Source organism: Cinclus cinclus, chromosome 1, assembly GCF_963662255.1.
Source record: "Cinclus cinclus chromosome 1, bCinCin1.1, whole genome shotgun sequence".
Lineage (NCBI taxonomy): Eukaryota > Metazoa > Chordata > Aves > Passeriformes > Cinclidae > Cinclus > Cinclus cinclus.
In genome coordinates, this window is record NC_085046.1 from 62,527,293 (window position 1) to 62,541,681 (window position 14,389).

The 14,389-nt window shown below is 41.9% G+C and overlaps 1 protein-coding gene across 1 annotated transcript in view; it reads right to left on the bottom strand.

The window, feature by feature from the left end:
- The window catches only part of RNF144B (ring finger protein 144B), a 29,131-nt gene extending 17,205 nt beyond the window's left edge, over positions 1–11,926 (bottom strand). Inside the window, exon 1 of the mRNA XM_062498756.1 lies at positions 11,759–11,926. Coding sequence (XP_062354740.1) covers positions 11,759–11,923 — 165 coding nt within the window. The 5' untranslated portion in view covers positions 11,924–11,926. The remainder of the gene's footprint in view (positions 1–11,758) is intronic.
- Between the last annotated feature and the right edge of the window lie 2,463 nt (positions 11,927–14,389).

Below are 14,389 nucleotides of genomic sequence, written 5' to 3' on the forward strand. Positions count from 1 at the left end.
CTACAATTTTGTGTTTCATGCCCACATTACAAACTTCCTCCCCAGTACTGCTGACTTCTTACCTTATTGCCCCACCAATTTTCAAGAAATATGTCAAAGTGAAATATGGTTTTGAGACCTCTGTCTCTCCACCAACTTTTGAAAGAGGCACTGAGTTCAAAAGCTAAGAGGTAAGCTATGGGGAAATCACAGCCCTTCTGAGTATGGCAGCCTTAGATTCTTCAAAAAATATTGTTTTATTATTTATAGGCACATAACATTCAAGTCTGTATTAGTCTGGACTGTTCTAAGGAGGCCTTGTGTACTGTCTGATTAAGGAAATTTCCTCATCTGTATTTTTTATTGGAAAACTGATTTCCCTCTTAACCATGAAGATAATTAGTATCTTTACAAATGGAAAGGAGATTTCTTTATTATTCTCTCTGTCTCTCTACTGAAATGTCCACATCCACATTTTGCTTAATTCTGATGAGCTATACAGAGATATTGCCTCAAGTAAGTAGAATCACCTTAACTTAGTGGTATTTCAAATTAACTTACTTCTGATTTGTAAACATTTGAAGTGTATTCTCTTAGAAGAACGCTGGGATATAAGCTAACTGGTAAGTTTTAAATATGTATCTCATTAAGTACTAATGTATTCAGATCCAGCACGCACCCCCATAGGAAAGCAGCAGAGTGGGCTGTACAGAAATGATGGCACAAGTAGTATGTGGGAGGGGAGAGAGATAGATATTCACAGATGAAAAGCAAAAAAGAAATCATGTCAGTCACTGGAGGCAGTATTAGTTCCCTAGGGATTATCAGCCCAGATTTAGCAACGAGTTATTCTTTTATTAGTCCAACAGCAGTCTTAGTGCCCTGTCCCATCTTCTCACCCACTTCTCCCAAAGGCACCCAGGCACAGTGCTCTTACAAAGCCAGTTTACCCATGAGATCAAATCCCCCCCAGCACGGCAGCTCCATCACAGAGCACTGAGCAGTCAACAGAAGCAGGTATGGAATCTGCTGCCTGGGAGCAGACTCCTGGTGACACTGGAGCTGCCAGGGCCCTGCTCACACCTGCTATCATGGTCTGGGAAGTACCCAAAAAAAGGATGCCCAGGGTGGCTCCTAGTGCCATTACTGGTGCAGACGGAGGCTCTGGGTGACCTTGTCCAGCAGATCCATATTCATTAAGCACTGTGCATTGCCTACATGCTTCAGCATATACCACAGGAGAAACAGGGCAGCAAGTGCTCACTCCCAGTGCAGATTTCCTCCCTGGTTTGTACGTGTACCCAGCTCCCTCCACAAATAATGTAAACAGAAAATCCTGTCCTCAGAGTCCCTTCCCCAATGCCTCCACATTCTGCAGTGTGTTGAGTGCACTCCTTAGAAACGTGGGCAGAACCTCCTTACATCTCACTCCATCACCTCAAGGGAGACCTGATTACTTTCTGGATCAAGTCTCAGGGCAGCATTTGGTGAAGGGCAAATGTTTCCTTCCCACCAAAGCATTTAGGTTGCCTTAATTCCTCAGCAAGCATGAGAGAGCAACCTTTTCCTTTTGCTAAGATCCTGGGTTCTGTCTCCTCTGTGGTGCCGCTTGGTATTTAGTAATTTGTTTTGACAGCACGGTACAGTGGATTTGTATTCTGGGGGCAGCTCAGGTCAGGTGGTTACAGAGGGAGGACAAAGCCTGAGAAGTTACTGCAGGCCCAGCAGCAGCCCAGAGGCTTGTTCCTAATTTAGACTCTCAGGACAGGAGCTGGGAGCACTGACAATTATGCTTCCGTACAAGGATGGGCATGAAGCTCTTAAGGAGCTTTGATCCACAGTATAGATTTTGCAATCAGTTTCCATATACAGTATCTAAGTCATTAGGGGTACTAAGCCAGGAGTACAGAGGTTTCTGAGGATTGCTAATGGATCTGGGTTCTTCTCTTCTAACCCACTGCTTGGTTGTAGGTGAGCATAGGCGGGCAACCAAGCCTTCTGTGGTCCTTTTAGAGGTTGCAGTGTTTTCAGCTTGGAGAGATTTTGTAATTGGGTGGTGCAGTGCCATGAATCTTCAAGTATTTCCCAGAAAATCTCCCTGTTAAATCATTTATATAGTTATGAAATCTTTAGTATTGACTTTCTCTGCTTGGAGAAGGTACTTTGGGTGCAATACAAGAAGGGCTTAAAAGTTGCTGGGAAACTTGAAGGAAGCATTTAATATTTACTGCTGAAGGATTAAGCTTTTTCCCAATGTGTATGAATGAAGATGTGAATTTCTTGTTCCCTCTTAGCACCAAAGAAGAAACATTGGAAAATCACTAAAATTTTAAAATATGCCCTAACTTTGCAGCAAAACTGTTTTCAGAGGGATTTTACCAGTACTTACAGCTGAGCTACTAATTTAGCTGCTTACTTGAGAAGTGGCAACTAAGAGTATCTGAAAAGATGCAAGCCAAAAACGTGATGCAAAGATGTTTCCATGTCTCTATAATGAATCACAACTGACCTTCTCAGCAGTGTGTCCTCCCACACTTCAGAGAATACATTATTACAGACATAAAATGACAAGATTTTTTGTGCTTTCTGTCTACAAAAATCAGCAGTATCTCAGGAAAACTGCATACACTACACATATGCTACTTAATTGCTCTTCAAAGTGAAGGAAAAATCAAGATGCTCCTCCTTCTATGATAAAAAGCATTGCCTGAAAGGGTCTTAATCTTGACGTCCAAGAAATCATGAGATCTCAGCACCCTGGGCTACAATCTCCCACCAATTTCCCACAGTGTAGTGACTTTTGAGCATGGAAAGCATTCCAAGTGGTTGAAGTGGCCTCAACAGAGAATCTGTGGCTTACAGAGACATTAATGTCATCCTCTTACTTTCCATGGCCAGAGCCAGCAAAGTTTCCATGAATGTGTCACATAGCTAAGGCAGAATAGTTGAGACAAGAAACTAAAAATTGACCAAGGTCTTGCTAAACAGGTTAGAATCCTGCTAACTACAGATCACACACTGGAGGTTTGATTCCATTATGTTCACCCCTCAAATGAAAAGCAGACACCAACACAAGTAGTTTTAATTCCCATACCTGCAAGTGTGCTCTAATAATTTACATACAGTTTATTCAGATTTTCCCTATCGAGCAACTATATATATATATATATATATGTATCTGTGTTCTGGGGATAATAATAATATATATTTTGCTCCTGCTGGACTACTGACAACTTCGGACAAAAGAAGACTACAAGTTTGGGTTTTTTTTCTCTGCCTGAGATTCATAATATACGACTTTTTTTCACTAATTTGCTAAGAGTTTTAGAGCAAGATTTTTTGCTCTTATGCTGGTTTTGTCTTTCAGGCTACCACCTTCCTCTATTTAATAAAATAAGATCAATATCCAGTTACCTACTTCACAAAATGCTACTTATGAGTATCTAGTAAGTTAAGGCCTATAAAGTAGCCCTGGATCAAATTATCATGCAACATATACACATTTCTTTTTTCCTTTTTTTTTAATCTTGCAAGACTTACAGGAAAGATTATGATTTAGGCAAATTCCTAAAAATGCCCCAAGTACATACTCCCCTCCTGGAGCTAAGGGTTTGCTAAAAGAGTACATTGAAACATGACAGAATCATCTTCACAAATACACTGAAAAGCCCAATCAAGAAATGCACAAACAAGTAATATAAAAGATTCCTTCTTCAGTAATAAACAGTAGTGCTTTCTATGGTCAGCTTTGAGTCCAAGAAAGAAAATTCTATTCAGTCTACTCATGGATTTTTCATTTCAGCACTTCCACATGCTGCTTTAACTTCAACTTCTCTTTTCCCCAAAGTACACTGTACAGAGGATATTTTTAATGTACTGACTGAGAAAGAGATGTCTGTTTGGTTACGTATTTATCCTGCAAAGGAAGCATAACAATTCTGCATTTTAACATAAAAATGAATTCAAAGTGTAACTTCAGTGTTATGTTGCTAGGTAATGATGTGACAAAGGCACTGTATCCCTTTCACTGTGAAATCTGAAGTTTCTATTCAAATCCACTTTCGGATAATTTATGTATCAAAGACAAAAGATGGATTTCAATCATTCCTACATACTGCTTTTCACGTACCCGGACATGTTACATTACCTTGCTCCTCTCTGACCTGCTTGCAGCTCTTCAGCTCCCAAAATGCAGCCTTTTTAGTTTGGATACAAAAGCATAAAAGAAACCCCATATATGATATGACAAAACTGAACAGGTACCTTTATTAAGAAACATGGAGGGAGGGCTAAGAAGAAAAAAGAAACTGAAAACACTGGCTTATTTTCCTGTCAAATACCACCAATACTGCTGTACCACTTGGTACAGGATAAGTAAGTGTATTTATCTTTAATTCAGTTATGGAAAGGTAAAGAACAGATACAATATTTCCCAGACAGTACTAGGCTATGATCTACATTAAATGTGAAAATGCACAAAATCATTGAAGGTGTCTTGCCAAAACAAGACGGTCTTTCCTCCTAACTTGTAACTTGAAGACAATTTCCATGTCCAAAAGAAAAGGGAAAAACTCAGGTCTCCCTCTTAAAATCCACAGGAATTATTTACATTGCTAAATCTTGCTTCCAGATCTGTCCTCAAAACTGTATTTGTTTGGGGTTTGGATTTTGTCTAGCCTAGGCATTTTTAAAAACTCTAGGTTTGGGGACAGGGCACAGAAGTATTGCATATGGAGAGAATACTTAACTTCTCAGTTGACATTCCAGAGTGTCTCATGATTCAGAACAGATAGGCATTTAGTTTTTATTTTAGTTCTGGGCCATGGCTATGTACTTTTTATTCAGTAAGATACAATGTTAATTTATTTCTTATACTTTAGAAATGTTACCTGTTCTTCAGAGTGTACACAATCTAGTATTACTAATTTTGGTGAGACAGTTCACATCAGAACTCTGACTTTAACCCCCTGATCTACCCAGTATCTATTCAATTGTGTACTAAAATAAATACACCCCCTGAGACGGTACTCAGAGTGTTTATGGCAGATCTATATAATGTTTAATGATATGTTCATCATTGCTGTGACATCTGCACTTCCGCATGTTCACTCTCCAAAATGGATCAGTCGCTTCCAATGCGTGGTACTCAAAATCCTGCAGTCTCTCAAGTATCTCTCAGCAGGTCTTAAAACTAGATGAAATGAGTGTAATGGCAATTAGCTTGAAGGCATTTGCACTTCACTTGGAAAAAAAAAAAGTGAGGCTTTTCCAATTAAAGGTTTTAGAAACTACACGACAAAAATAGCAATTTCTTAATTTGCTACAGATGAACTTATGATAAGTACGGTTTAAAGTGAGAAACAAAATTCCAATGAAATATGCATATTGCCCAATCTCTATTTTAATTGCTAAGGACCAGATACAGTGATAAATGAATGGATAGAAGATCAAATGGATAGAAGATCAGGCCACATAAGAGCGTTATCAAGAAAGGTGCTTGAAGGAAAGTGAAAAATGCTCCTGTACTTCAAAGAACATACAGGTCACAGCTCAGTATGAGGGAAAGGAATAACATCACTACCGTGAATTTAATTTTGTCAGGACCAAGTGAGAACACCAAGCAAACCTGACAATGGACCAGAATATAACTGCCCCCCCAAGCCTATTTTTTATGGAATCCTTCAAATGTACATGAGAAATATACTGTCTTCAGCTTTGTCTCAGAATATCTACCAGTGATGCTCAATTCTGCACAAAAACACAGGGTGAAACCAATTTACTCATGGCCCAACACAGCCTGGAAGCCTTTCAAGAAAAGCAGGAAAGGCTCCTGGTAATCGCTGCCATGAAGTGGTACCACCAAACAGAAAAGGACCAGAGAACAGGACCAGACAAACTCACCCTTCACAAAATGGAACCAGGTGCAAAATAACAGCTTCTTTTGCCAAAAATCCATGTCAGACCAAACCTAGCCTTACCACCAGCTACAAAACAGACACGAGCATGAGGCTTATGTCACAGTCTGGCTCAGTTACTGTGGCACTTTGAGGCACTGACAACTTATTTCACATCAACTTCTTCATTGGTTAAAAGGAGATAACACCAACTGCATTGATGCAATGCTGTTATTAGAACATTAGTTCCTTCTTCCTCTCATCATCCCTTGGCCACCATCCAGAGGCTGCTACCTCTACTGACTTCAGTAACATGCAGTCCCTCTTTCTGAATAGCAGTATCCATCAAAAGCCAATGAGTACATCTGTACTCCTTTGGTACCCCACCTCTGCCTTTGGTGTTACTCGGCACAGAAATACATGCAAGAAGTTCTAAAACCGTCTAAATTACTACAGCTCTGTGTTCAGCACTAATATTAGCAGGTGTAGGAATTCTCTTTTTTTACAACTTGAAAAAAAAATTATTCTGAAACATTTCAAATGTTGAGCAGGAAAAAAACAGAATCCCAAATGTCAACACTTCCAAGCAGAAAACAACCTGAGGTGAGCTTTATATAAAGTAAGTGGGGCATTGCAGCACAAAGTATATTTAGGAAGAGGACAAGGTAGTGAGTGTTCTGGTGTAGTTGTGAGAAAGTGTCTCACAGGATGGGGAGAAAGAGGAGAATAAACCCCTTCTTGAAAATGAGCACAAAGGAACAGAAGTGATACTAAACCCCAGTGTTGGCTAGACGACAGGAAATCCAAATATTCCCCTACTTGTAAGTTTTACAAAGTATTATTTCAGTACGTCATTCATACACAGTTGTTTCACTTAGAAGGTATCCCATTCTTTTTGCCATCTGCCTCCTCCTTGTCCTTGATCTACTCGGTCTCCCCTGCTCACAGACTTTTCTGCTCATGTTTCTTGCAAAGACCCAGTTTTCCCAGTTTTCCAGTGCTCCACTCCACAAACCATTTGAAACTTCACAGCGCTAAGGGCGAAATGTCACTATTCAGCCACCCAAAGGAGGCAGGACAAGGCACAGCTGTTCTTGGAAAGGTTAAGGAAAGCACAGTAGCCTTAGACCATCCTGATGATGAAGCACCAACAGAGAAACTCCTATTTCTCTAAGAGTTTCTTCTTCTCTAGCAGAAGTAGCCAGCAGCAGCCACTTTCCAAGACTGAAGTCCTTCAAGGCCCAAGCAGGTTGCTGCCCACAGCACCACACTGCCCATGGCATCAAAGGAACCTTTTGAGCCCACATCAAGCCCTAGCCTTGCTGTCATACATAGCTACAGCAGAAAATCTTGTTCTCCAATTGCCTTTGGAACACCTCCTACTTGCAGAAGAACAAGAGAGCACAGGAGCTACCTGGGCTTGCATGCTGACTTCTCCTTCTCCTAAGGCTGTATGAAGTTTAATCTCATTTGTACTGTATTGTGTGCACCGAAATAATAATCACAGTACTTGTTTTGCACATTCTGTAACCCAGTTGCCTCACACTTCTCAGAAGTACAAGACTCAACAAAGAATTTGCTTGGGGAAAAAAAAAAGGGGGTGAATCATGCTAGCTCTGCATAAACCTGTGCCAACAACACAGAATAACATACTTGAAAGCATCTTCTGTTTTCAGTTTGTCACATGTTGTCTTCAACACATCAAACCCTGTGCCAGTAAGTAACACACAAAATAGATGGACATAAGCTGCTGCTTGACATAAATAGCAGCAATCCCATTTATTGCTCACCTAGTGCTTATTGGGGCCCTGAAATGCTTATGAAGAGGGGAAGAAAAAAAGACAAAACCAGAATGAACTGGTGTGCAGGGAGAAGCCAACACTGGTTTTTTTTACTGACCCCTATGACCACATTTCTGTCACCACTGCCACCAGGGCAATCTTATCCCACCTGCTAAAACCTCACCTCCACGACTGCTTACAGGCTACAGACTCACACCAACTATTTCATAGGGCCCTTGGTATTCCCAGTGTTACTGCTAGTCCTGCATTCCTCTCTAGCACTTCCAAAGGGTAGAATATGCTGCACCACACACAAGGACATTCCTAGCCAAGGGGATGTGATATGCATGTGATCACGACACTCACTGTCTCTCCCTCCTGCTTTCCCAGTTTCAGCCGTGTTTTGAAAAGGCAGGAATCTCCTAGACGCACACTTCCCAGACAGTCTAATGAGCACCAAAGCCTGGACAACACCCAGAGCACTGTGCAAAGGCAAAGCGGGGAGGGTGCCCTGTCCATCTCTGGCACTGCCCCACCAGAGCATTCCTGAGTCTTACCTGAGCGAGACACTGCAAGAGCTCTCTCGGCAAGGAAGGAAGGAAAAGAGCAAGCATCCAGGAACTTCTATCAGAAATAAGTATAATATTCGAAGTATTATTCTGTAAGTGGATCAGTCAAGAAGTAATTAACATTAGTTTGCTTTGGACCCAGATGCACTAAGTTCACCAAAATACTGTATTTTTTAACACTATAATGGTGTGGACAGACACAGTATATAATTATCCCACATACATATGTGAGCACCATGACCACCACAGGGGGAAAAACCTGAGTAGCTGCACATCCAAGGAAGAATGAATTGCAACAAAAGGTCCCTAAGGGACTGCTGATAAGAAGGGTATCGCCCCAAATACACGAGGATGATGGGAAGACAAGGAACAAGATAAGCAGTATCAGGAACAATGAGACTGTCTCCTCTTTTGGGAACAGACAAGTAAAGGTGACAAAGGGACCATAAAATGGTGCAGCTTGAGCAGTACTTATATTGCTGAATATCCATATGTAAAAGTGTGCACCACAGCATGGCACTCTGCAAAGGTTTTATAGAGACAGGAAATGAACTGAATAATGTAAACTTCAGTTCTCTAAAACTTTCACAGGTAAAATATATTTGACATCCCTTCCCAATCCCCTTCAGAGACCAGACTTTCATTCAAAACTACTATAAATCAGAATACAATGAAACCAAGTCATTAGGTACACAACAGCCATTTCCAAATTCTTGGGATGTGTAAATGTGTGCTTTATCTCTCATTGCAGTGGAATCTTATGTCAAGTGCAATACCTGTTGAAAAATACAGGGCTGATGCCTCTCCAGACCTGACTGAGCTACCAAGTAAGATGGCAAGTATATTCTGCAAGCCATCTGCTTTTTCTGCTGAGAACAGAGAGAGTAAAAATGTTTACAGTTATTTTAAAAACTCCTGCCCTATTAGCAACATTCCACCAAAATGCAAACATACACATTATAGAGCACAGTGTACTTCCTTTGGCTAGAACATAGGTTTTATGGGGTATTTTGTTTATTGCAAGAGTTTCTTAGCTGAAAAAAAAATAGCTGTACACAACTCCAAGTAGTTTGAATGCCTTGGTTTTACAGGCTACAAATGGAAAGGAAATATAACCTCACTCCCACAGATATCTAAATAGTAACAATTTCCAATTATTTCCACAGCCACAAATGCTGTGAAAAACAATCACTGTTGCAACATCACTGTTACAGTTTGGAGAAAAAAAAAAAAAACAAACTTCACATGTAACAGAACAAAAAATGAACAAAAGCAATGGTTTCAGCTTATTGAAGCAGAACCTGTTATGTCCATGTTAAGCCCTTTTCTATTTCAAGTTTAATATGACTCCTAGATTTATAAAATTACCCTTAGAGACAGAAGAATAAGCTATGCAAGCTGATACCATTGCTAGCTGAAAAACTGCAAAACTGATTGGTGCTCAACCCCGTAGCTCACAGTGGATATTCTTACCCCAAAACCTTTCTTAAGTGTAATGTGAAGGCATCTAGATGTCCTGGCATGCGTGAGAGGAAATTTAGGGCATGGCACACCAGTAGAGCTGCTGCAGGCTGTGCCCTGAGCAATCCCCCATCCAAGTCCCAGCGTTCCATGTCAAGCTGCTCCTGACACTGCTTTTTGGAGGCTGCCCAAAAGTGCAACTCATATGGCCTCCCAGAAACTTCTCTGGCTTCAAGACAGAGAGCCATGTAGCCAGGTTAAAAACTTCCAGAGCCTTCTTTGTTATAGGATGCAAGATCTACATGTCCGGGCATGCATCAGCCCAGACACATCCATCGGGAGAATGTTGGGACACAGACAACAGTCAAAGGCTGGACTTGGAGCATGAACACAACTGAGACCTATTATGCCAACTGAAATAAACAGAGCGTGTCTAAAGGCTTCTCCCAGCTGCATTCGGGCTCACTCATGGCTGGGTCTTGGTTCAGACAAAGTCAGTGAAGTTTGCACAGATGCCAAATAACTGTAGCTGCACCCTCCTTGTCACTGTCACAGCACTGGAGCACCAAGCTCATAGCAAACACTCTTCCAGGTGCTGGCCAGGGAAGGAGTGTGTGGATGTGGTGGCAGCTGTAGCACCAACAGGGGACATGTGGGCACAGCAATATCCCCAGCCATGCCTGACCTCTCCCTTTGGCCAGTGTCCTGTTGGAGTGCAGGGTCCAGCTCTGCCTGGCACAGTCCTCAGCAGCCCACCCTTCCCTAAGGGTTACTCTACCCAGCTAACACTGAGGCTAATGTACCATTAATTATACTAAATTAGAGACACTGAGTTCTTGGATAGGAGTGGGACCACTGTAAAAATATCAACTTCTCCAATTTTCTTATTCTGTATTTAAAGCAGTACCTTCACATCGGCCTTGTAGGTATGTGTTCTTGAAACTTTTGTTGCAAACTAAAATACAGAAATGTTTAGTGCAAGTCAGTATGGAAACAAACCTCATGAAGTTCAGACTGAAATCCACAGTAATCAATTTTATCCTAACTTCTTGAAACACACAGTTAGTTTCTCATCCTGTTTAAGCTACCCTTATTTCAGCATAAGTGAAGACATTCTCACCCTAGCTGGCTTCACAAATACCGAATTTCTTCACAAATTCAAACAACCAAGGGTAAAACGTCAACATATTTGCTTGATGCTTATCCACAATTTGTTTTTTAAAAATAAAACCAAGTACATTTATACTACAGCCAAACCCCCTGCCCCCCCACCAAAAAAAAAAAAGGACAAACCCAAACAAAAAAAAGCAAACAAATTAAAAACAAACAACAAAAAAACACCACACCAACATCCTCCAGTGACTTCTGATCTGTTTTCAGGTCAGGTACATTAGTTACCATTAGTGAGGTACATCAAAGTCTATCACCACAGAAACTAGGTCCATTTTTCCCATGCTGACAAAGAGACCAGAAGAGTACTACTGTCTGTAGGGCTTTTATCAGCTCATTCAACCTCTCCCTCTATCATTTCCACCAGCTTTATTTGATCTGAATCTGAAGTCCAAAAAGTCCTTACTGACTACTATAGGCAATGCGTGACCTGGGAAACATCTCTGCAGCACAGAGGCAAAGGTTGAAGAGGCCATTTTTGTTTCTGATTGCCCTTAAAAGTTACATCGAAGGCCTTAAAAGGTCTCTGAGAACTCAGAAAAGGATAGCAGGGAAACAAAAGCTCACAGCAATCCTATGATGTTTCAAGGTTTTGCTTCAGAAAAAGTAAATACTGAGATTGCATGCAGACTGTGCATGTTCTCCAACACTCTTAAACAACATTTTTTTCCCTTTTATTACTGGGTTTTACTAGTACTTGCTCTAGGAACATATGTTAGTTACAAATTATCAAAAGCAAAATGACAAGAGAAATCTTAAATACTGCACTGCAGGCTAGCACCAAATGCTCTTTAGAAAAGCATCCTGTGCCAGCATGGGTAGCACATGCTTCTTGTACAAGACAAGCAATCCCATCTCCCAGCTCTGCCCATCTCCCGTTATCCCGCTTCTGGCACCAACTTACCGCTGTGCAAAAGATGCAGCTGCATTCCTGAAGAGTGGTCATCTTATCCAGGGAATATTCACAGAGACACAGCTTGCAAGTGAGGAGAGGCTCCAGAGCTAACCCTCCAGCTTCTGACTCATCAGCTGTCATGGTGTGAGGACAAGCCTTGCCAGCAGAGCCCATTCCGTCATCAACGGTGCAACTCAGCCTGAAAGGAGAAATTGGCAGCTGAAACATCGCACAAGCCATGCAGTCACTTCCCTTGCTCTGAGAATTTACATCTCGGAGCCATCATAAAAGTACCTGCATGCCCAAATGTACTACTCAACATCTTAGGGCCAGTCTCAACTTCAGGCCATTCAAAATTTACAAAGAGAGCACACCTCATCAAAAGACCTGAACTGGCTGGGTTCTCTGAGAATATTCACCTCACTGGCACAAAGCAGTCAGGCCCAGTCAGGCTGCTTAACATCAAAATAAAGAAAAAACCAAACAAGCATAAAATAAAACTCACACAGATGGGGCATTATATATACGTATATATATATATCTATATATGGATATATATAGATATATATATATATAGATATAGATATATATATACATATACACACACACACACACATATATATCACTCTGCTTTTTCAAATGAGTTTCATTTGAATGAAACTCCTACCCAAATGGCATTCTTCAGTCTTCACTGCACCCACACACTTCCAGTGAGTGTGGCTTGGAAACTCCCCTAGGCAGTGGAAGACAAGAACACACTCCCACTTTCTAGGCAAGCACAACATTTATTCTGTAATGCAGGTGGTGGGCACCATGAGCTCCACCTTCTCCATGAGCTGTCACTGAGACAGTGAGCTGGCACTCTATTGCAAGAGGAGTGGTGAAGGCATCTAAACCCAGGAAAGGGCTTCAGTTTTCATGCACTACTTCACACAGGGCTTGAGCTTAAAACCAAATGAGTGAGAGTATTTCACGTGCAGTCCTCTTTTTTGCATTGCCTTAGTGATGCCAAAAAGCAGCTTTTGTGCATCCTACTTCCTGCCATCCAGCTCTTCTATTTATTTCATTAGGCCTTTGAGGCATTTAAGCTGATGTTTGTGAACCAAGTGCACTAGAACTTTGACAGAGAAGCTCACCAGAGCCATGTTTTCACTACATGTCACAGCAGTGCTCGGGGATGAAATTTCTCTTCTTTGATGAGCAGCAAATGGAAATGTCATGCCTGCACGTAATGCTTTCTGGCCTTGATATTTGAAAACACTGCACCATAATCATAAAAAAATCTCAAGACCCTCATTCTTACACAGTAACACTGAAAAAGGAATTAAAAAGAATATCCTTGTGCTCAAGCTGAAACAATGCAAAGCTTATTTGCAGATTTTCCTCACCTCAGTGGAGGCAGTGGGGTTTGCTACAGTATTTAGGGCACAGGAAAAATCTATCCTCACCTCCAAGAAACTTGGCCCAACTTCCCAAGACCTCCTTCTGAATACACTTTGCTGATGACAAGACAACCTTCACGCATATTTTACAAGCAGAGACCTGATGGCCAGCTGTGCACAGCTGCTTGCAGCAGCACCAAGAGTGCAGCCCTACTAAACCCAAAAAGCTGCATCACAAACGAAGGCTGCATGAGCATGAAACCAATCAAGACCTATCAATGTGCCTGTCAGATCTGACATCTCATGAGGCAAACCAGAGACTGGAGCCCTTTGGTCCTCTTCTGCTGGCCTCCCCTGCAGTCCTGAGCACCCTCTGGGCAGGGCTGTCAGGTCACGTTTGGCAGCACATCCCTGCTGCCCTCCTGTGCCTGCCGGAGTGGCCAACGCAGCTGCAGACCAGCAGTGCATATGTGACAGACTGACTTTCTAAATTCCACCCCAAGGGAGGATGATGGGGATCATGGAGTTTGTGGAACCTTGCCCTGTGGCTCCCAACTCATAACCTCACTCACAGCTGAGCCCATCCCCAGGCCTGTCCCCAAAGCCTCACGGCCCACGCTCCCACAATCTGCAGGAAGACATTTCCTCTTCAAAAGCCACACAGCCACAACAAAGCTGGGTCAGAGAACATTTACCCCTTTTTAATTTTAACGCTTGGCAGTTTCTTAGCCTAGCCTGTCAGAGACGCCATCAGATTTGCAGCTTGGAATGTCTTTCTTGTAAGCACACACTTTTAAGAGATATGAGCATCATGGCCAAGATTCTGGTAACCAAATTCCTGACCACAAATCCAAAGCAAACTCTTTTTATGGCTTTCCATCACTAGTTTGTAACATATGCTATTCCCACATTATTCTTGTTGCAGTCCTGGGGCCTACTGCCATGATGCCCCGCACTATTTGCTCCATACAGCTGCAGAGCTGGAGCTCCAGCACATCCAGAAGCCTTAGAAGGAAGCCTCCCTCTGAGTCAGAAACTGCAACCATCTCCTGTAATTACTGCAGTGGGGTGGGGGGGAATGACACTGAGTCACTGGAAATGCTATGGCAGATCAAGAGCTACCTGTTATTTAAACCTACGTGCTAGACATTATCTCAGTATTTAGGGAGAATTTTAACACATTTACTTAGGCTGCTTTTCAACAGCAGCTGCATCTGTACAGGTGAGCTACTCACCCTCACTCTGCACTGATCTGAAG